The sequence below is a fragment of the Protopterus annectens genome, chromosome 17.part0 (assembly GCF_019279795.1).
Source record: "Protopterus annectens isolate FY-2018-M chromosome 17.part0, PAN1.0, whole genome shotgun sequence".
NCBI lineage: Eukaryota > Metazoa > Chordata > Ceratodontiformes > Protopteridae > Protopterus > Protopterus annectens.
In genome coordinates, this window is record NC_056751.1 from 692,797,365 (window position 1) to 692,821,214 (window position 23,850).

The 23,850-nt window shown below is 35.6% G+C and overlaps 1 protein-coding gene across 1 annotated transcript in view; it reads left to right on the forward strand.

The window, feature by feature from the left end:
- The window catches only part of LOC122791498 (excitatory amino acid transporter 2-like), a 594,255-nt gene that overhangs the window by 65,741 nt on the left and 504,664 nt on the right, over nucleotides 1-23,850 (forward strand). The window contains exon 3 of the mRNA XM_044059240.1: nucleotides 20,710-20,960. Within this exon, the coding sequence (XP_043915175.1) occupies nucleotides 20,710-20,960 (251 nt within the window). The remainder of the gene's footprint in view (nucleotides 1-20,709; nucleotides 20,961-23,850) is intronic.

The window sequence follows — 23,850 nt, forward strand, 5'->3', positions numbered from 1 at the left end:
TAGATTTTCTCCACTGCTTTACTGAATGCAAAAAAAGTATTCTTGTTCTGTTTCTTTCAAGCTGATACTTTTTACACATTTTATTTATATTTATCCACTTCTTATTAATTAACACTGTGATGATAAAAATTAAAAAAAATGCTTAAAGGTATTTGTTCAAGCAAATGCATAGATACATATGTCTAATTAGTATTAAATAAGGAATGTGCCTTTAGATTCAAATACATTCATTTGTTAACTGGTTGATTTTAGTCACATGGTTTAGTAAGGGTTTTGTTTAAATTGTGAATTCTATGTGTTGTTTGTTCTGAAGAAGTCTGTTGGTGAAAACTGTTTTAGATGAAAGTGCTAAGCTAACAGTGGTACAGCTGTGTTTCATTTTGAATTTGGCATTTGTGGTTCTGGAAACTTAAATTTTGATGTGGTTAATACAGAAATATGTAAAACTGAATGCAGAGTCTTGGAGTAAATGAAAAAAAGATTAAGAGGCATATTTTCAATCAGCAGTGTAAACAACTGGAAGAAGACAATAGAATGAGAAACATAAGATACCTCTTTCAGAAGACTTGCAATATTAATGGAAAATTCCAGCTAGAAATATGTATGGCAAAAGACAAAGACAGGAGTGTTTAAAAGAAGGAGATAATATTAAGAAGCGGGTAGAAGGAATTTTTAAAAAACTATATAAGAAGGAACCTAACATCACTAATACACACAATAATATGTTCTCTGATATAGAGCAGACATGCTGAATAGAGAATTTAATTGATGCCCTAGAAAACCTTACTAATAACAAAGCTCCAGGAAATGATAGAATTACAATTGACTTGTTTAAAATCCTGTAAGGTAATGTGGTTGCAGTTTTGCTTGAAATTTGCCAGAAATTTTCAAAAACACAGCAGTGGTCATCAGATTTGAAAACTTTAGCTTATATTTCAATCCCAAACTAAAGGAAGGCCAAATAGTACTCAAATTGCCAAGCAAGTGCATGTATTTCACATGCTAGAAAGGTGATGCTCAGTATCCTGTTAGCTAGGTCCCAGTAATATATGGACAAAGAACTGCCAGATGTACCAGATGGTCTTATGAGTAGGGGCACCAGAGATCAAATTCACAAGATTTACTGCACGATAGGAAAACAAAGGAGGTTACAGAAAGTATTTGTTTTTGCTTTATTGGCAACTTAAAAGCCTTTGACTGCATGGACTGTAATACAGTGAAAAGTTCTTAGAGAAATGGGGACACTGGGTTACTTTATGTGCCTCATGAGAAATCTGTATGCAGAACAAGGAGACATTTAAAAACAAATGTGGAACAACTGACTAATTCAAGAATGCCAAAAGAATGTTACAAGACTGTATATTCTCATCATACTTTTTTAATTTATACATTGAATGTATTATACAAACGAGTTGTAATGAAAATTATTGGGAGAAATATTAGCAACTTCAGATATAGGTTCATAGGTTCATAGGTAGGTGCTAGACTATTGGCCCTAGGGCCTATATAAGCCTAGCTGAACGGTACCCTGGCTTTTGTCACCCAAGAAAATTATTTTCTTGTGCCCCTGTCAAGCAGAGCCTCAGAAGTGATCCGCGGGGTGCATTTCCTATCTCCCATCCAATCATCAAGATTTGTCTTGAAGAGTGCTAATGAGTAGCTTTGTTTGATATAGATAGGTAGTTTATTCCAGAGTATGGGAAGTCTCTGGGACAGGAATCTATCCCTCTAGCATGTTTATTGTGGTGACAAGGTTTAGGTCCCTAGAGCATGTAGCTCAGAAGGATTGGGACTTCTTTATGTGGAGCATGTCCAACAGCTTTGGGTTTGACATAGCTTTGTATGTTAGGCAGAGATTGCCTTTGAGTAGGCAATATGCGACAGAGTAAAGCTGGAGTTTTTTGAGACAGTCTGCATAGGGCTTCTGTTTGACGCTGGTAATCCTCTTTGTGAGGTATTTCTGTGGCCTTTCCAGTTGTTGTAGATGTCTTGTGAGGTACATACCAAAAGGAGCATTATACTCTATAATGGATCTAATGAATGATGAGTAGAGGGGAACAATGACCTCTTTTTTCCTGGATGAGAAACCTTTTATGATGAGGTGTGCCACGTAGAAGGATTTCCTGACTACTGTGGCGATGTGATTATCAAAGGAGGGACTACTGTCCACCTGTGTCCCAAGGTCTCTTATCACACTTTCAGTGTTAAGTAGACTACCGCCTATGTGGTAGTTCATGAGTACAAAGTTTTTACCAAAAGGGATGACAATGCACATTTTGGCATTGAGCTTGAGGCCATGGCTTTGAAACCAGGCATCTGTCTCAATGAGGCCCTTTTGTAGGATGTCCACATCGTTAGGAGTTTTGATTATGGCTCTAAGTTTGCAGTCATCTGCAAACTTTGTTAGCCAAAGACCTTCTGTGTTAGTCTGTACTTCAGAGAAGTAGATACCAAACAGAAGAAGACCTAGGACTGAACCCTGTGGTAATCCACTTGTCACTGGTCTGAAGTTGGATTTAGAGTCTGCTACTTTCACAGTGTGGGTTCTGTCAGTGGCAACCCATCTTGTGAATAGGGATTTATACCTAGTTTAGTGAGTTTATCTATAATTCCAGAGTGGGGGATGATGTTAAAAACCTTGGCGAGATCTACATAGGCTGTGTGAACCACCTTACCCTCATCTATGGCTTTGGTAAACGCTTCAAAGAAGTCTATCAGGTTTAGAAGACATGATCTGCCTTTTACAAACCCAGGCTGGGTAGGGTCCAGAGTTTGGAGACTACCAATGTCATTGTTTATAAGTTCTACGATGATACGTTCCATAGCCTTGCAGACCAAGCTCATCAGGCTAATGGGGCGGTAGTTCCCAGGGTCCGTAGTGGCTCCCCCTATGTGGAGTAGGATAACCGTTGCTGTGCGCCATTCAGTGGGCACAAAGCCTGAGCTGAGGCTATGACTGAACATGGTACTTAGGTGGGGTGCCAGTTCATTCTGTAGTTTATGTAGAATGCAGCCTGGGATGTTGTCAGGTCCCATAGATGCTGTGTTCTTGGCTTTGGAGAGTGTGTTTTTTACCTGTGCAGCCATGATAACAGGAACTTTGCATTCTTCCGGTATAGAGATGGGCCCTTTAGGGGATGAGAGAGGGTTAAAGTAAGCACTGAACCTATCGGCCAGGATGTTGGCAATATCAGTTGGTTCTGTATATTTAGTGCCATTGTGCTGTAATTCAGAGCAGATCTGAGTGTTGCCATTGAGATTATTGACATAGCTATAGAATGCTTTGTGGTTGTCTTTAGAATCAGTGGTGATTTTGTTTTCATAACTAGCTTTGGAGAATTTTATGAGGGATCTCAGCTTCTTACTGAGGCTGACCACGGAGTTTCTCTAATCATGGGATTTTACTCTTTTTTGCAACAGTTTCTTTCTTCTGTTGTAGAGTTTGTTTATAGCAGGGGACCTCCGGATTGGTTTCCTTTTTTTTTGGAGGATAGCATCTTGGTTCTGTTAGGGATTGCACAATCCATGCACTCGTGTAACTGCTTATAAAGTGCAATTGTATAGGACTGTATAGGATTCAGCAGTCATACCTCTATTGTCCGTCAGCATAGCTGTCATGAAGTTTACCACGTCTGTCTTAAGTAGCGTGAAGTTGGCATTGGAGAAATTTTTTACAGTGGTTTCCCTAATAGGGAGGTGGGGGTGGGATGTGGATGTCTAGGGTGATTTGCTTGTGGTCGGATCTGACCATTGAGGAATTGACTTCTGGTGTGGAACACCGGTTGCCCATGTTGGTAATGACCAGGTCTAGGATATTACTGCCCCTGGCGTGGGTGTGTATAAGCTGATCTAAGGCTTTGGAATTTATGAATTCCAGAAAACGTTGAGCACAAGAGTTGTAATGAAAATTATTGGGAGAAATATTAGTAACTTCAGATATGCAGACGATACCACTCAAAAGCATGAAAATAAATGAGTAAGACCCTGATGATGAAGACGAAAGCAGGAACTACAAAAACTGTTTTGCTACTTCAAATCAAGAAAGCTGAAATTATTTAATCTTTCCCTATGAATTTTTTTATGCCTGCCTTGCTGTTCCCTTTCTCATTATTCTAGAGAGTCAGTGCATGTTCAGTGCTCTCTGAACAATTTTATGTTGATCAAAGTACGTTGCTTCAGTCTTAATGTAAGAAGTTTACCTCTACACATCTCCCATATAATGACCCCATGTCTCTTCTGGCTTCTAGGAAAAAAACTCTACTATCTTTCATCTCTGTTCATATCCTTTTTCTTCTACTCTCACATATTCTTTGTGTAGCTTTCCTTATGGCCTTTGGTACTGATGAAAAAGTCAATGTATGACCTAACCAGGATCATTAGAGAGGGAACATTACCACTTTGTCTCTAAAATCTGTCATCCTGAAGAAATATCCCAGCATTCTGTTTGTTGCTGCCACAGCTCCCTTTTTCTGCATAATAACAAATTAAACAAAACTGAATTAATAAACCTAGCATAAGTACAGAAGTTTTCAGTACTTGTAACAACAGAAGAAAAGCTGCTTGTGAGACACCTCAAGACAAATAAAATATTTTGGTACTTACATATTATTGCAACCAGATTTTCACGGTTGTGAAATTCACATGCTGGAATGAAAGTGAGTGCAGGAAACATTGTAAGGTGTTATTTTACATGCTTATTAATAAAGAATAACTTTGGATTACATTGAGGAAGAAAAACAATTGCACAAATCTTATTCCTGTTGGCGTGCATTATACATGCATGCTTTAATTCTCACATATTGTTAAAAGTTGTTCTGCAACTTTTCTTTCATGAAAGAAAAATGAAAGAAAATACATGGACTAATGCTGGTTTAACTGCATGAATTATTTTATTCTTATACAGTGAAATACATTTACTGAACCTTCTTGTCATATTTCCAAATGTGTCTAATTTCAAGAAAACTAGCAAAACCTTTACAAACAGTTGTTGCTGATAATAAGAACATGATTCCTTACATCCACCTGTTCTTGCATTTTGAACATTACATACTTTTCCAGAATGTTGACTAATTTTTAAATTTGAACAGGAAACAAGGTAAAATTTCAGTTGATCCCCCAACACACACATGCACACATACACATACACACACACACATGCACACCCATGCACACAGACACACACACAGACACACACGCGCACACACACACCCACACACACCCACACACACACACACACACACACACACACACACACACACACACACACACACACACACACACACACACACAAACTATAATTGATTGCCCAAACATGCAAAATACAAGCCAGAAATGTTTGTTACTTTTTCCTGTGATACTGTAGTAAACACAAAATACTGTATCAGAAAAATAAAAGCTTAAAACTTGCATGTTTCCCCTAAGGGACAAAATACCTCTGAGATAGGTGGTTAAAATCATTCTTATAAATAAAATAAAACCTGACTACTGGCCATGAAGATTCAGATGGCATACTCCTGATTAACTTCCTTGGCTGTGCTTGTAATCAGGAAAGCAAGATCTGTCATGCGTTGTAGCAGTGTGGAGTTCACTGGTAAAGCTAGACAACGCCAGGCAGGAGTCAAAAAATTAGCAGTTATTCCTCTCCCTGCCTCACACTGTGTGTGCCACATTATTACTTACTTGCTTACACTTCCATTTCCAGCATAATAAACCTGTTTTCTTAGAAACATTACGAATTTCACAACCACAAAAGTCTGGCTGCGATAATACGCAAGTACCAATATTTTCATAGAAAACTGTTCACCTTTTAGATTTTTGATCTGCTATATTAGAAGATCACCCACAGGTGGTAGTCATTGCATCACCCTCTCCAACCTCAAAAGTCTGTATAGCAGCTTACAGGGCTCAATTTGTGTTTCACTGACCTTTTTATTTTATTAATGCAGCAATACATTAGTTCAGTGACCTGATTCATTGCAGTGTTTTCCTTAATTACAAATTACTGCTTCCCTTCCTTCCTTCAACATTTTAAGTTTATTTTCATAGACTTCCTTCATACCATCCGTTTAACCTTCAATGCACATCCTTCATTCTTTCCTTCCTTCCGCATTTTAAATTTGTTTTGAGAGACTTCTTTCCGATCTTTCTTCATTCCTTCTAGCTTTCCTTCCACAATGTGTTAGTTTTCATATATTTCCGTTCTACCTTACTTTCATCCTTTACTCCTCCTTTCCTTGCCTTCCTTCCGCATTTTAAATTTGTTTTGAGAGACTTCTTTCCTATCTTTCTTCATTCCTTGTAGTCTTCCTTCCATGTTGTGTTAGTTTTCATATATTTCCGTCCTACCTTACTTTCATCCTTTACTCCTCCTTTCCTTTACTTCCTTCTGCATTTTAAACTTGTTTCGATAGACTTCTTTCCGATCTTTCTTCATTCCTTCTAGCTTTCCTTCCACGTTGTGTTAGTTTTCTTATATTTCCATCCTACCTCACTTTCATCCTTTACTCCTCCTTTTCTTTCCTTCCTTCCGCATTTTAAATTTGTTTTGAGAGACTTCTTTCCGATCTTTCTTCATTCCTTCTAGCCTTCCTTCCATATTGTGTTCGTTTTCATATATTTCCGTCCTACCTTACTTTCATCCTTTACTCCTCCTTTCCTTTCCTTCCTTCCGCATTTTAAACTTGTTTCGATAGACTTCTTTCCGATCTTTCTTCATTCCTTCTAGCTTTCCTTCCACGTTGTGTTAGTTTTCTTATATTTCCATCCTACCTCACTTTCATCCTTTACTCCTCCTTTCATTTCCTTCCTTCCACATTTTAAACTTGTTTCAATCGACTTCTTTGCTATCTTTCTTCATTCCTTCTAGCCTTTTTTCCATGTTGTGTTAGTTTTCATATATTTCCGTCCTACCTCACTTTCATCCTTTACTCGTCCTTTTCTTTCCTTCCTTCCTTCCCAGTTTTGTAATTGCTTTCATTGATTTTCTACTTACCTTCCTTCCATCGTTTCTTCTACATTCTAAGTTGGTTTTCATAAATTTCTTTCCAAACTTTTATCCTTCTTTGCTTTCTTCCATTCATATTTTAATTTTGTTTCAATAGATTTCTATTTTGAGGAGGGTAAAACTTATGTTTTTCTTATGCATGCAGTGAGTTTTCATCAGCATTTCTATTATACCTCTCTGTCAGTGGATACATTTTACTTCTCTGTGGTAATCATGAACTTATTGTTTAAGTTTCATGCAATGCTTTTGGAACTTAAATAAATGGTGCCAACTAGCAACAAAAACTGGACAGGACATTTAGCCTAGTAACATTTTGCAAAAACTCTGGACTGAAAAATATACCAGGACACGACAGTCTGAATGCAAGTTAAGGTTTTGACAACATCTGATTTTTTTAAAACCCCAAAGACAGCATTGTTATTCAGTAACTAGCTGGGAATGGTAAATTACCTCATTAGCTAGATGAAGGTGACTGCAAGTCTGCTTGTTCTGCCTGGCTGTTATAGTTAGCCAGATAGCCTTCTCAGGCTACATCCCCTTCTATTATCTCATATGACTGGAATTTCCAAGTTGTTTTAAATGGCTCATGCATGGACCATAGGAAGTCAGAAAGAAACATGTTAAATGAAGCTTGGCCCAGAAATTATGCTGGTGACACAGATGTTATTTCATTACTCCCTGTGAACTCCTCTTTTACTATTAGTTTTGATTCCATATTAATGAAATGCTTTTCCACCCATTCATATATTGAGGCACCCACTTCTCTTCTCATATTTTTAAGGCCTACAGTACTGGACCAAATCAGGCTTTTCGTAAAATACAAACAAACCAAATCTTACACGATTACCTTTGCTCACTTTTCTGGTGAATTAGTTATAAAAGGAGATCATGTCAGGCTCATGGCATATAATTACTTTGAATCCATGATGGAATTCATTGAGCAGACTTTTGCACTGAAAATCTTGTGGCCACTAGTTTATTGTATCTTGCGGCCTCTAATTTCTTGTCTTTTTTTCAAATAAATTTTTATTTTCCAAATAATATAATGTTTAACAATTCAATCATAAATAAACAAGTATTATAAACCTTTATATACACTATGTACAATTGACATGATCAAAGGAGGGGAAAATTTATAAAATATATGAAATTAGTAACAAAAATGTATAATTTTTAATTAATAAAGTATATAGTTACACATTAGATATGTAGGGTTTATTTTTAATGTCTCAATAAGAGTTGACATTTTTCCCAAGGATTGTTTGTCCATGTTTTAGGTGAAATTCTCGATTCCTTCACCTTGAGTTGTAATGTTGCTGTTTCTTCCATCAATCTCAAGAATTCTTCCAGAGTAGGTTCTTGTGAAGACTTCCACTTTCTAGTTATACATTTCCTTGCCACAGCTAGTATGGACCAAAGTAGGTATAGATCTTTTTTATTCATTCCAGTAGTATCATTAACATTTAAAAGGACTAAAGTTTTGGTTAAAATAAAGGTATCTATGAATATAGCTTGGAGAAAAATAGTAATTTCTTCCCAGATTTTTTTTTTATATTAATACAATCAAAAATATATGAGACCAATTAGCTTTACAGTTTAAAGAACATCACCAACAAATGGATTTATCAAGTGAATTGAATTTGGCTAGTTTATCAGGTGTAATAATTGCCTTTTGAATATATTTCCATGTAAATATTTTCCATACTTGTAAATTAAATGTTAAGTTAACAGAACATGGCAGATTTGTTTTACTCTCAATTGATAGATTAGTGTGATATCCTTTTGCTATGAAATTCCAATATCTTGCATTAGGGTTAGTTTTATATGTTATCAATATTTTGTATAATTTTGAAATTACATTCATCCAATTATAATTGTCGTAAACATCTTCAGATATTAGACTTATAAAATTTGGACTAGTTTTATTAGAAGAATTAATCATTTTACTTTTAAGATCCTTAACATATGATAATATGCTTTGTAGTATCAACCAATCTGCTGGTGGAATGTCATATTTATTCTGAATTTGTTGAATGTCTAATACTACTTGATTCTCTAAACAATGTTGCCAACAAGTGAAGTTTTTCCCCTCCCATCTAGTTAAGATAACATTATGAATTCTATTGAAGAAATTCTTTGTAGAGCTAAAGGGTATTATCAAGTCTAGCCAAATCCTAATATCCGTGTTAGTATATATAAATCTTCTGAATAAATCGTAAATATTATTTATATAATTTAAGTTTGTTGGTTTTGTTATATTATATTGAATATTGACGGTCAATATGTGCTACATCCTATTATTTTTTTCACTTAATATACAATTTTTAATTATTTTATTTTCATTTAGAAAAATAATAGTGTGCAATGTTTTCCATGTTGAAGAATAATTAGGATCTAGCCAATTAATGATAGTTCTTAATATGGAAGCTTTTATGTATGATTCTAGATCTGGAAGTTTAATTCCACCCATTTCCCAAGATCTAATATGATGTGTATGGGCTATTCTAGTTCTTTTTGGATACCAAAGAAAGTTTAATAGAATTTTATTTCTTTATTTCAAGATTTTCTTGTTAGGTATTATAGGAATAGCTTGTGCAATGTAATTAATTTTTGGAAGTATTGTCATTTTTATTATTTGTAATCTGTCTTCAAATCCCAAGAACATTTTATTCCAGCTTACTATTAACATTTTTATTTTATTAATTATGTTGCTATAATTTGTGGCTAACATAGATTCCAAATTATCACATAGTGTTATTTGGATATTTTATTATGGGAACTTGTTTCCTATCACACAATTTGTAGTTAAGGTAAATTCTCTCTTTTTATTCAAATGTATATAATTAGATTTTCCCTTGTTAAATCTAAGGCTGGAAATATGATAAAACCTTTCCACTATTTCATCTAGTTTTTGTACTGATTTCTCCATGACAGATAACGTGAGTAAAACATCATCATCAAATAACATAATTTTTTAACTGAGTTGACCATATATATCTATGCTTGATATATTAGAGTTGTGGTATACTAATGAGGCAAATAATTCAATTCCTAAGGCAAACAGAATGGGAGACATCAGACATCTCTGCTTTGTACCTTTGGTTATTTCAATAGCCTTCAAGGTAAATGACCCAAGTTTTACATAAGCCAAATTGTTTTTATAAATATTCGTTATTAGTGTAATAAAATTAGTGGGAAATTCAAACAATTCTAAAGCCTTAAAAAAAAATTCCCAGCTCAATGATACAAAGGATTTTACTACATCCAAAGCTACTATTAGAGCTTCTTGGTTGTTTCTGTTTAGAAAATCTATGAATGTTAGAATTCTTTGCATATTGTCATGTGTGCATCTTTTATAAATGAATCCTGTTTGATCCTCATTTATTATGTGTGTCACAGATTTTTTTTAATTCTACTAATATTGACATGAAGGTTTTATAATCATTGTTAAGTAAAGATATTGACCTATAACATTTACACTGTAAAAGGTCTTTGTTTTCTTTTATAATGGGTGTAATTAAGGAGCATCTTCATGAAATTGGAGTTGTGTTTTGTGCTAGAACTTCATTCAAAGTTTTGCGAAACAATGATATTACTGAAGATGGAAATATCTTATGCAATCCATTAATTATTCCATCGATTCCCGGTGTTTTATTACTTTTACTTTCCTTGATTTTTTTGAGTTATTTCTTTTAGAGATATTTGTTTTTCAATGTCTAACTTTAACTTTTCTGGTATCGCCTTTACCTTTACTAATTTCAGGTCTAAGTTTGATTTATTAGTTATATGTGAAGTATCATTATAATGGTCAGAGAAATAATGCTTAAATGCATCTAGTATATCATTTATATCCAAAACCTTTTTGTTTGTTTTTTCCTTCCTTCATGTATAATACTTGTAATATTATTTTCAATTGATTTTTTTAAAATCTTATTGCTAAATTATGCATACGTTTGGGTGATACTGCATAGGAACTAAGTTTTAACCTTTCTACAGCTATATTAGTTTTGTGAGTAAGGATTTCATTATATCTTTTGTTTAAGTCTTCCAATGTTTTTTATGATTATTTTGTGTGTAAGTAGATTAATTCATAGTAAGATCTGTAATTTGTTTTTGGCTGTTACATAATTCTGATTCATACTCTTTTAGCTTGTTTTTATACCATGAAAGCATTTTTCCATTTAGATAGGCTTTCAAGGTATCCCAAAGATTAATTACATTTATTTCAGTAGTGTAGTTTATATCTAAAAAGAATTGTGCTTCTGAATCTGACCAAGGTTTAAATTGTTTTAATTTTGTACTGTAACCTGGAATTCGTGACATAAAAATTAATTTATTATAACCTGTATGTATTTTGAGAATTAATGAATTATGGTCCGAAAAGGGATTATGGAAAATTTTATTATTTTTAAATTTAGCTCTTGAGATATGAAGATTTTATCAATTCTTGTATATGTCCAAAATCTGTGGTCTTGGTGTGAAAATAATAATGAATTGTTCTTATAACTAAATGTATCAATTAGATTTAAGCTTTCTTCCCATTTCTTAAGTAGCTTCTCTATAGAACTTACATGTACATTTCTTTTGCTTGTGGTTTCTGATTTATCCAATATACAATTAAAGTGACCTCCCAAAATCAAATTTCCTTTACATACTCTAGTTATTAGATCCATGTGTTTTCTTATTGTCCCAACCCCAATACCTGGAAACCAATATATATTTACTAATGTCCAGAGTCTAATGTTATATTTTACTATTACTATGGCTAGGAGTCCTTCTTTATCTTCATATTTGTAAATGCTTTGAAGCATAGTGACATTTTTTTCTATAAAGTTAAAGTTTCCCTAGTCTTTTTCTTATATGAAGAGTGAGTTAAGATCATATATTCATTAGGATTCCAGCTAAAGGTATCATTTGTTTTGAAGTGAGTCTCTTGAAGAAATGCTACTTGTACTTTATTTAATTTCATATATCTTAATAAATTAGATATTTCCTTTAAACTGTTAGTCAAGTCCATTCTCAGTATTTAACTTTACATAATAATTGTTTTGTATTATATTTTGTAATACCATACCAAATGTAAAATGTGTAACTACTATGTTAATAATTCTCCTTGTAGTCAATATTTTAATTTTGGTCAAATAACTTAAAATAGAGTTTAGTTCAGGCCAATAAAAAAAAAAGAAAAATGCCAAAATTACTTGTATAACAACAAGTATATACATATCTTTGTAAACCCTCTAATGTACATGAAGTGAAATACACTTCCAATTTGCTAGATGAGAAGAAATCTAACAGATTGCCTAACATAACTTCCCTCATGAAAAAAGAAAGAAAAAAACTAACCTCTTTTGAGCTCCAGTACACCTTTTCTCTTATCTTGGAGATTTAACAATATTACTTATTATTTTCCCTATATAACTATTAATAATGAATTAACATAATGTATGGAAATGAGTATTGATTTGGTAATACAGTTTAATTTTAGATTAAATTAGATTTATTTTTCAGAATCATCCTATCATGCACTACTTAAACATTCATAAAGTAAAATCTCATTTATAACACAGTAAATGATGCTTAACATTAGTTCTCTTTAGCCTGAGAGTAGTATATATACATATTAATAGTCTCCAATATTCTGATATGACCAATATACTAATGATTATGTCAGATAAACGCTCTCCTACATACTAAAAATATATTATAACTGAGTGAAGTAGATTTAGAAATGTATCAATAAATAAAGATAAATACGGACAAGTCTATTCAGAACACTTGAATCATACTACAAAAACTATGTAGTCCATAGAATGCATCCTTAGAGTTGCATTCACTAGAGATGATAATGTAAATATGTTTGAGTGAACAATACATGTCATAAATCTCTGTGTATCTCTCACATGATTTCAATTAGAGGCAAATGAAAGAATAACCAGATTCAGTTTATTTTATGTCCACCCATGAATGTAGTTGTGACAAGTTAAAAGAAAAAATGCAGAAAGACAACATTAGACCATAATGATCACTCACTGATGATGAAACAGAAGCAATTTGCCCTGATAAGTGGCCATGTGGGTGAGCAATTTATAAACTTCTTAATACTAATGCATAGTTATAATATCAATTCATATTATAAGAATATTATCACAGAATATTGAACAAAATGTTAGTCAAGTCAGAGCATTACTGAAGCTGTTCTGCACAGCCACAGTTTCTTAGAACCTTTATAATAGAGTGTTTATCAAGAACTGTGTCATGCAGCAAGATACAAGAGTAGACAGACTCCCTTTTTTGTTATTAAATTGTTGAAAGTAATGACACTCTAAAAAATACAAAACCTATTAAGCTGAACAGTGCCTTAAGAAATCTTTGTACTTATGTATTATCGCAACCACATCCCGAACAACTCACTTAACTCATTTTGTAATCAGAAAAGAAACCCCCTTCTGTGAAGAACTCAAATTAGCCATCAAGTACAACCTCATTGGATAACAGTAAAATTTAGACAGAATAAAATAAAAAAAAAAAAATACCAGAATCACTGTCTCTGTAACATTCATCTCATTATGGAGCTTTTCTCCATGAGTCTTTGCTGAAAAATGGGTTACTGTCTAGTTGCACATTCATGGTAAAAAAATGCGAAATAGATAGATTCACTTTTATTTTTTTCCCTTGTTCAGTGAAATGGTGGGGTTGTAGTAATGCAAAACAAGCCATAGAATTATTTGAACCCAGTTCTGCACCTGTTAGGATGAGTGTCAAGCTAGCTGCCGCGGATAAGCATTGGGATACCTTTACTTCCTCTTCAGTAGTCATGGAAGCGAGCCAGCAGTCACAAAAGAGAAAAAAGGGAGAAACAGGGTGGTGTTGAGGGAAATGAGTGCAACTTGTTCGACAAAGTAAGCCAGCAACACCTGTACCTTTCCTTCTCACGATTAAGTACAACTCCAAATGCCGCACCACTAACGACACATCTGTAAAAGCAGCTATGTACTTTTTCTCAGTAAGTCACACTGCTAAAGGACGCTAACAAGGAAGAAGATTTTTGTTTCTATTTCTTTTTTTTTGTTTCAGAAGCAAGGTGATACAAGAGTAATAATGACCTTACACAACCCTTCTGCCTTTAACATAAACTTGTTTTGCGGTCACTGCAGGAATTATACCGGGGTAGGAATGTGGTTGCGATAATACGCAAGTACCGAAATCTCTCTATCTCATATCTATTTAATTAGTGGTCTACTTGAATTTCTCATCAAAAATTACAATTTACAAATCTGTCTTATGTTACTACTTGAAGCAGTAACAAAAGCAGACTATGAAGACATTTTCCTCATGGGCCCTTTTCTCACTAAGAAACTGATAACCTTATTATTTAAACAGTTGTCAATATTCAGTAAAAATATCAGTTACATAATAGTCAGCTATACAACTAATGTCTGAAGGATTAAAGGTAGTTTATGTTATAAATCCCTGCCTTAACCAGATGTGTAGCCTACAGAATATAATTTAGGATTTGCGTTTCTTAGGAACCTATGTCTGTAAATGTGTAATTCAAACAATTATTGGTAGAGTGAATGACATCGAAACTACTTTATTATGCTAATTTATGTGCAATTTTACTATAGGTTTCCCAGTACTTCCCCGTCATCAAAGCAACTCCCACAATACATCAACAGACACTCGCAAGACTGTCTTAGATGCCAATTTTATGAGTTATAGAACCATGGCTTAACGTTTTGCTGGGAATAAATCAAGTGTTCATCATAGAAAATAAGTACACATGCCCACACAATTTAGTAGTGCAGTTAAACAACTACTTGCATGTTGGTGTAAGAGTTTTGGCTAATTACCAGCATCTTTGCCACTTTACTGAAAGTTGAACCCCACTTACCAAAGATTAGAAAGCACTAAAGGGTGAGGAGAGTAATCAGTAATTTACTATCTACTGTATTCATGATTTATTTGGTTACTACTTAATCAATTCAATTGAACATGTCTAGGCAGTGTGAGCAGGAGCGGCCTTAGATCAACTGGTGCCCTAGGCAAAAGGGCTCCACGGCACGCCCACCACATCACCCGGTGCACCCATCCAGGTCTACCTACCCCAAATAAATACTGGAAAAGTGCCCCTGCTAGAGCGGCGCCCTAGGCGGCCGCCTAGTTGGCCTATGTCTAAGGCCGGCTATGAGTGTGAGCAGAGGAAAATAACAACACTGTACAGTACAGGGTTTACTATGTTATCTAATAAAGCAATGTGCACATTATATTCAAATAAGCAGTTATAAGTACAAGGTAATAAGTCCCTTTGTGGCTTCTGAAATTAGATTATTTCTGTTACCAGGCTAATGAAGTATTCAGTATAATAGGTCTAAAACCTGTCTTAATTTTACTTATTATGTGCACAGACATATGTCATAGCTGCAACTGATGTGTGCATCTCACACACATATTTTCCTATTTACACTTGCAACACTATAACAGATGCTTACAAAACTATCAGACATGTCATTTTACTGGATCATCATATTTTATAGCCTAGATAGGAATAATTCAGAAGTAAGAAAGGACTGTGTTTACTTCAAGTGTAACAATGTAGTCTGTAATGCTTCTATTACTTTTTCAATAGGATTCATGAGCACTAACACAGGTGTCCCTCAAGGCTCTATACTCGGTCCCGTGTTGTTCAGCATATTCATTAATGACTTTCATAATTCCTTACCTAACAGTACTGTAATCCAATATGCTGATGATTCCACCATCCTCTGCTCTTCCAAATCTCCCTCTGTTCTGCAGCATCTTACCCAAAAAGCCTTTACTTCTACTAAAATATGGATGCCACAAAACCACCTACCCCTTAACCCCAATAAAATTAAACTCCTAGTTTTCTCCCCCACACAATCCAGCCATACTGACAAACAACCTCTCTCAATCCAATCCCAAAACAATACTACCATAGATGTTGTCCCAAGCTCCAAACTATTAGGTGTCCTCATTGACGACAGATTTACATTTGACCTTCATATCTATAGTAATATTAAAAGAAACACCAAAAGCTTGGTGCCCTGTATAGGCAAAATTACTTCCTTAACAACTCAACTAGGATAGCCATAGCCTCATCCTTCTTGTTCCCAACTCTCCTATATGGTGCATCTATCCTTACAAACTTACAGTCACACCTACAAACAAAACTTAACTCCCGCTATAACAAGATCACCAAATTTGTCACCAATACAAAAAAATCACACACACCATTGTACCTCTTTACACCAGCTCAGCTGCCTAGAATTCCCCCATCACCTTAAGTATATACATCTAATGACAACCCACAAAATAATCTATCAACCAGAATCCTGTCCTTCCTTATCCTCCATAATAAACCTGTACCATCCTAAATGCCAACTGAGGTCTGAAAACAAAATGTTACTATCTGTTAACAGATCCAGACTAGCCGCTGGCAAGATGCTGTACTCCCACACTGTTTCCAAGTTATGGAATAATCTCCCCACCAAAATCAGAACTATCAATACTCATGCAACTTTCAAAAAGTCACTAAAACTACACCTCTCTTCTCTCTGGCTATGCCCCTGCACCCTACCTACCAAAACAACTAATGCCATCTCTGGAACTGTCACTTGAACTTCCTCTCTCCTGTAGCCTATATATGCATCTGGTCTAAATAGATACATATGTCAACTGTACCATTTTTTAGTATTCCTGAATGTAAACCTGATGGCTTAATGTATCTATATAATCTGTCAAAATGTACAAATTGTGGCAATATTCATTGCTCTATGTTCCTATGTTAATGTTTACTACTGATGTAAATTGTTGTATATCAATGCTTACTAGTGATGTAAATTGTTGTATACTGTTATGTAACCTTGTGGAGCTTTTCTCTCCGGGCCTCCACTGAAAATGGGCTCTTTCAAGGCCCAGTGGACTTTCCTGGTTAACAAATGTAATAAATAAATAAACGTTATTCAATGTTACCGTAAATTATTCTTTTTTGTGTTAGCTACATGAAAAACAGCTACTCTGTCACTGATTTCACACCTCTTCTTTTTATTTATTTAAAAGAAGTCAGGGTTTGTAGATTTTAATAATCCAAAAACCATGTTAAATGAGCTTAAAATATACTGCTTGTGCAACTGATATCACACTACAAGCGCTACCTTAACAACAGACAAACAGGGGATTCTTTAACTGACTATTTCCACCTTAAATCTTTCATAGCAGACAAGGGAAGCTCTAACTAGTGCATGAGAAGGTTTCAAATAACAGCCTTGTCAGAACCCAGTAACAGAACTCTGTTTATAGTGACTCTGTTTTTTTTTCCACATTTACAAATATGGATATTTATGTTACTTTTAAAATGGAAATTTGAAGTGTAGTGAAGTCAGTAAGCCACAGAAACTATGATTAAATTTTTTCAGTTCCTATTATGCAACAATGAGGTGAACTAAATATGCTATTAATAAAAAGGGAGATGAGAAAAAAACATTTGTGTATATGTTGTCTCTGTTCTTCCTTTATATATAACTAATTATACTAAAGTAAAAGATAACATTTGAATCTGGTTTTCCTCACTGCCTATGAATGAGATGTAACTACATTTTTTAGAAGTCACTCTAAGTTTTAAAACCATTTAACATTATCAGACACAACCACTAGACTTGTGATGAGTATGCTGCATAAAGTATAAGTTTAAGAAACGGAGATGTTGCTTATTTTAAAGCTGTCTCGCTATGTTAAACCCATTTAACATAGCAAAACAGTAAAAAGCAAGGGAGATCTTGCTTTCTCTGTTGCTTTTTTTTAAACCTGTCTCGCTATGTTAAATGGGTTTAACATAGCGAGACAGGTTTAAAAAAAAAAGCAACGGAGAAAGCAAGATCTCCGTTGCTTTTTACACACTGTGTCACTATGTTAAAGGAGTTTAACATAGCGAGACAGCTTTAAAAAAAGCAAGGTGATCTCTGTTGCTTTTTTTAAACCTGTGTCGCTATGTTAAACTCTTTTAACATAGTGAGACAGTGTTTTAAAAGAGACTTACACTAATGGAAAAAGTCTGGGCGACCGGACCCTTTTCCGTTAGTATAAGTCGATTTACAATGTGCACGCTGGCCAATCAGCGTGCACGTTTTGGAATATTAATGGGGGGGTCATGGTATAATAGGCAATACAATAGATAAAATACATACATTTTGAGGTAAAGTCCAGAAGTCTATATCTTTGTTGATTCTTTGAGAGATTTAGAAGACTGTGAAGTTTTAGAATCAGTTCTTTGTTTCTTTTTCCTTACATCAGACCAAATATTTTTTTTCCTGGAGATCTTTTCAAGTTGGTGGAAACAGTCCAGTCCATTTCTTCAGGAATTGTGATGATATTATTATTCTTGATGAAGGTAGAAGCTTCTTCAATGTTGTTAAAGGTTCTCAAGTCATTTGAATAGAAAATTCTGATTCTAGCAGGATATACCATCTGCACCTTTATTTTATTTTGTTTGACAAGTTTCACTAATGGTCAAGTTTTTTTTTTTTTCCTTGTTTCTAACACTTTTGCAGAATAATCCTTGTCAAATCTGATCTGATTCTGTTTATATGTTATGGGACTTTTTCTCCAGGCTGTTTTTAGAATGAGCTCTTTATCCAAGAAGGACAGGAACTTTACCCCAATTGATATTGGTGGTGCTTTAGGTTAAGGGGTATAGATTTTCCTATGGCTCGGTGGGCTCTTTCTATTCCATTTGATAATCCCTCTTTTAAATCAAGCACTCCAAGAAGCCAGGAATTCAAAAAGGTGATGATGTCTTCTCCCTCAGTTTTTTCTGGAAGGCCAAATATTCTTATACTAGTTCTCCTTTCTCTGTTCTCTAAATCATTCACTTTAAATAACCAGTTATTTTGGTGAAGTAAGAATTCTGGCTGATTCTCCTCTTCTTTGAGTCTCCCATCTATGTCATTTAGTGATGTCACCATATCAAGTAACTTACTTTGTTGTTGCTGCAGTATTTCTTTTAGTACATTTATTTGCTTTTGGCAGTTTTCCTTGAGGCTTTCCAAATTATCAGTGAATCTATCCATTTTCAATGACAGTTCATGTGATGTGGAAGATATCAGTTGTATCTCCTTCTTCAGAGTGGTTTCTGAGTGAGAATTCTTTAAACTGGCCATTACCAAACAACTGTGTTGTTCTCCAGTATATTTTGTCAGGAGAAACTCAATAATATTTCTTGACATTTGGTAGAGTTGTAGTTCTTAAGTTCCTTAATATTTTTCTCTATTTCTGGTTAGTGAAAATATTTTTTCCCTGTTTTCTAGTACTGTTTTGTGGAGCTCTAAAAAATGCTGCCTATCTGCTTGGCATCTAGGCTCCACCCCCCCCCCCCCCCAATTTCTTGTCTTACTCTCTTTTCTCCATTTGTAAACTAAAGTAATATCTGTAAGACTTGTCCCTAGTTTCCTTGAACCACATCTCAACTAAGGAATACATTAAAATTCTTTCAATAATTTAACCAAAACCCTAGAAAAGACTTTTTACTTCTTTCTTAGCCTTTATAGGTTATTCCTCTTCCCAAATTAGTTTTCCATTCTCCTTTCTTGCCTGATTTCTTTCTGCTATGTATTTGAGAAATGTATTATGTTTGTTAATGCCTGATGTTAACATTTTTGGTACGTATTACTTTCCTGATATGTTCTGAGACCCTGATTCTTAACTTTGAATGCCCTTTCCAATGATCATCCCCTTGTTTCTCCATTTCTGAAATGTTATTTCTTTTCCTTGTCTCTTTGACTCTTATCACCTTTGTTTTAGATAAGACTTGTTTACTTTTTATTTTCCTTTTGTCGGTACATTTATTTGACCACCCCCCCATTGTCCCTTTCATGATAGCTCACAGTTTGTCCATGTTTCTATTTTTGCCACCTTCAAAGATCTCTTTGTGAGGAGTCCTTTATCCCTTCATAGTCTGAACTATACAGTCCCAAACCCATCCATTTCTACCTTTGCATGGGTCCTTCTTTATAGCCTTGAGAACCATATTAGGTTCATAGGTTCATAGAGTAGTACTAAGCTAACTGCCCTTGTGAGCCATTTTAAGCCTTGCCAATTATCCCTTGTGAGACTCAAACCCTGTACCTTGTGTTTGTAAGGCAAACACCTTAACCATTAGGCCACCCTCCCTATATTGTTGCCTATACCTATATTGTTGCATAATGATTGTTTGGACTATTAGAGTCCTGACCTGTAGAGTTCTGACCTAAACAAAAAGCTTTTCAAAGATCCTGTCATTTCTAATTCCATCTCATATTTTTAATATGGACCCTTGCATGATACACTACTACTGATCAGTACATGAAAAATAACGTATTATTTTAAAAAAGTTCCTGCGGCAAAGCAACTGTGGTCTAATAATTTCTGCTATGCTAAAACAGAGAGAGTATGACAATCTGATGTATGTTTGTATATGCAGAAATACTTGCTGAATGTTCTTGTACATGTTCTGAGCTATAATATAGTTTAAGAACATGTTCAGAGATGTAATATAGCTTAAAAGCCATTTAACCTGTGATTTGCTTCAGATTCAATAGGCTTATCTGATGTACAGCCTTCTGTCAATTCTGTATCTTTGATGGCTATGCCTTTGTGTTTAGTCCTTCTGCTTGTGCAAATTGTAATTCCAGATTATCTTTTATTCTAACTAGGTCTAGCTGGTCTTGATGCCAAGTCCAGTGGAAGGATGGGCACTCGAGCTATGGTCTATTACATGTCCACAACAATATCAGCAGCAGTTCTGGGTGTGATCCTTGTACTCTCCATACATCCAGGAAATCCCAAGCTGAAGAAACAGGTCAGCATAGCTGAAAAGAATGAAGATGTGTCCAGTATGGATGCCTTTCTTGACCTCATCCGAAATCTCTTCCCTGAGAACCTCGTACAAGCTTGCTTTCAACAGGTATGTATTTATTTGCCTTAATTGCTTCTGGCATGTTTTTACTCTTCTATTTTTTCATTATGTAATTTTCATTTACTCCTTAATTTCTTTTAATCCTTTTTATGCTGAGCAGAAAGTAAAAGGAATGGATAACAGAAATGCTATTTTATCAGTTCACTAAACATTGTATCTCACTTTAACGATTTCAAGCCTTAATTTAAAAATTCTCTAATGCTGTAGCTTGCTTCCTCATACTTGTAGAAATAATACACCTTTAAAGAACCTCTTATAATCCCATTCAAAATGTAAACAATGTAATTCATACCACACCTTTCGGCCACCTAACCCGGACCGAAACACTAAAGGTGGAGGTGTGTCCATATTCATTAAGGATAGCCACACCTCCAGGCTAGTTGCTCAGCAAAATGCATCCGAGATTATCCAAGTGCAGCCAACTCTGGGTAAGACCGCAATCTAAATTGTAGCTTGCTACAGATCCCCCACCATGCCCCAGGATTCTCACTCCTCATTTCTTGATACACTGAAAAATATTAGGGTACAACCTAATACCGTAATAATGGTTGATTTCAACTACCCCACTATTAACTGGGAAAAGTACTCATGTACCAACTCTTGTGCTCAATGTTTTTTGGAATTCATAAATTCCAATGCCTTGGATCAACTTATCCACACCCCCACCTGGAGCAGCAATATCCTAGACCTGGTCATTACCAACATGGGCAACTGGTGCTCCACACCCGAGGTCAATTCCTTGTTGGTCAGATCCGCCCACAAGCTAATCATCCTAGACATCAAAATCTATCCCCCGCGCCCATTAGGGAAACCACCATAAAACATTTCTCCAAAGCCAACTTCATGCTTCTTAAGACAGAAGTGGCAAATTTCATGACACCCATGCTGATGGACAATAGAGGTATAACTGCTGAATCCTACACAAATGCACTTTAAAAGCACTTACACGAGTGCATGGATCGTGCAATCCCTAACAGAACCAAGATGCTAGCCTCCAAAAAAGGAAGCCAATCTGGTGGTCTCCTGCCATAAACAAACTCTACAACAGAAGAAAGAAACTGTTGTAAAAAAGAGTAAAATCCCATGATTGGAGGAACTCCCTGGTCAGCCTCAGTAAGAAGCTGAGATCCCTCATAAAATCCTCCAAAGCTAGTTACAAAAACAAAATCGCCCCTGACTCTAAAGACAACCACAAAGCATTCTATAGCTATGTCAAGAATCTCAATGGCAACACTCAGATCTGCTCTGAGTTACAGCACAATGGCACTAAATATACAGAACCAACTGATATTGCCAACATTCTGGCAGATAGGTTCAGTGCTAACTTTACCCCACTCTCATCCCCTAAAGGGCCATCTCTATACCGGAAGAATGCAAAGTTCCTGCAATCATGGCTGCACAGGTAAAAAACACACTCTCCAAAGCCAAGAACACAGCATCCGTAGGACCGGACAACATCCCAGGCTGCATTCTACATGAGCTACAGAACAAAGTGGCACCCCACCTAAGTACCATGTTCAATCATAGCCTTACCTCAGGCTCTGTGCCCACTGAATGGCACACAGTGACGGTTATCCCACTCCACAAAGGGGGAGCCACCACAGACCCTGGAAACTACCATTCCATTAGCCTGATGAGACTGGTCTGCAAGGCTATGGAATGTATCATCATGGAACTTATAAACAATGACATTGGTAATCTCCAAACTTTGGACCCCACCCAGTTTGGGTTTGTAAAAGGCATATCATGTCTCCTAAACCTGATAGACTTTTTTGAAGCGGTCACCAAAGCTGTGGATGATGGTAAGGTAGTTCACACAGCCTATCAAGATCTCCCCAAGGCTTTCAAATTATAGATAAACTCACTAAACTAGGTATAAATCCCTATGTCACAAGATGGGTTGCCAACTGGCTCACTGACAGAACCCACACTGTGAAAGTAGCAGACTCCAAATCCAACTTCAGACCAGTGACAAGTTGAGTACCACAGGGTTCAGTCCTGGGCCCCCTCCTGTTTGGTATCTACTTCTCTAAAGTACAGGCTAACACAGAATGCCTTTGGCTAATGACGTTCACAGATGACTGCAAACTAGGAGCCATAATCAAAACTCTAAAAGATGTGGACATCCTATAAAAGGGCCTCACTGAGACAGATGCCTGGTGTCAAAGCCATGCCCTCAAGCTCAATGCCAAAACGTGCATTGTCATCCCTTTTGGTAGAAACTCTGTACCCATCAACTACCACATAGGCTGTAGTCTAATTAACACTGAAAGTGTGATAAGAGACCTTGGGACACAGGTGGACAGTAGTCTCTCATTTGATAATCACATCACCACAGTAGTCAGGAAATCCTTCTACGTGGCACACCTCATCACAAAAGGTTTCTCATCCTGGAAAAAAGAAGTAATTGTTCCCCTCTACTCATCACTCATTAGACCCATTATAGAGTACAATGCCCATCTTGGTATGTACCTCACAAGACATCTACAACACCTGGAAAGGCCGCAGAAATACCTCACAAAGAGGATTACCAGCCTCAAACAGATGCCCTATGCAGACCATCTCAAAAAAACTTCTCAAAAAAACATCTCATCTCAAAAAACTGCTCTAGGGACCTATATTTTGTCACCACAATAAACAGAACATGCTGGAGGGATAGATTCCTTTCCCAGATACTTCACATACTCTGGAACACACTACCTATCTATATAAAACAAAGCTCCTTATTAGCACTCTTCAAGAAAAATCTTGATGATTGGATGGGAGATAGGAAATTCACCCCAGGGATCACTTCTGTGGCTCTGTGCAACAGTGGCACAGGAAAATAATTTTCTTAGGTGGCAAAAGCCAGGGTACCTTTTGGCTAGGCTTATATAGG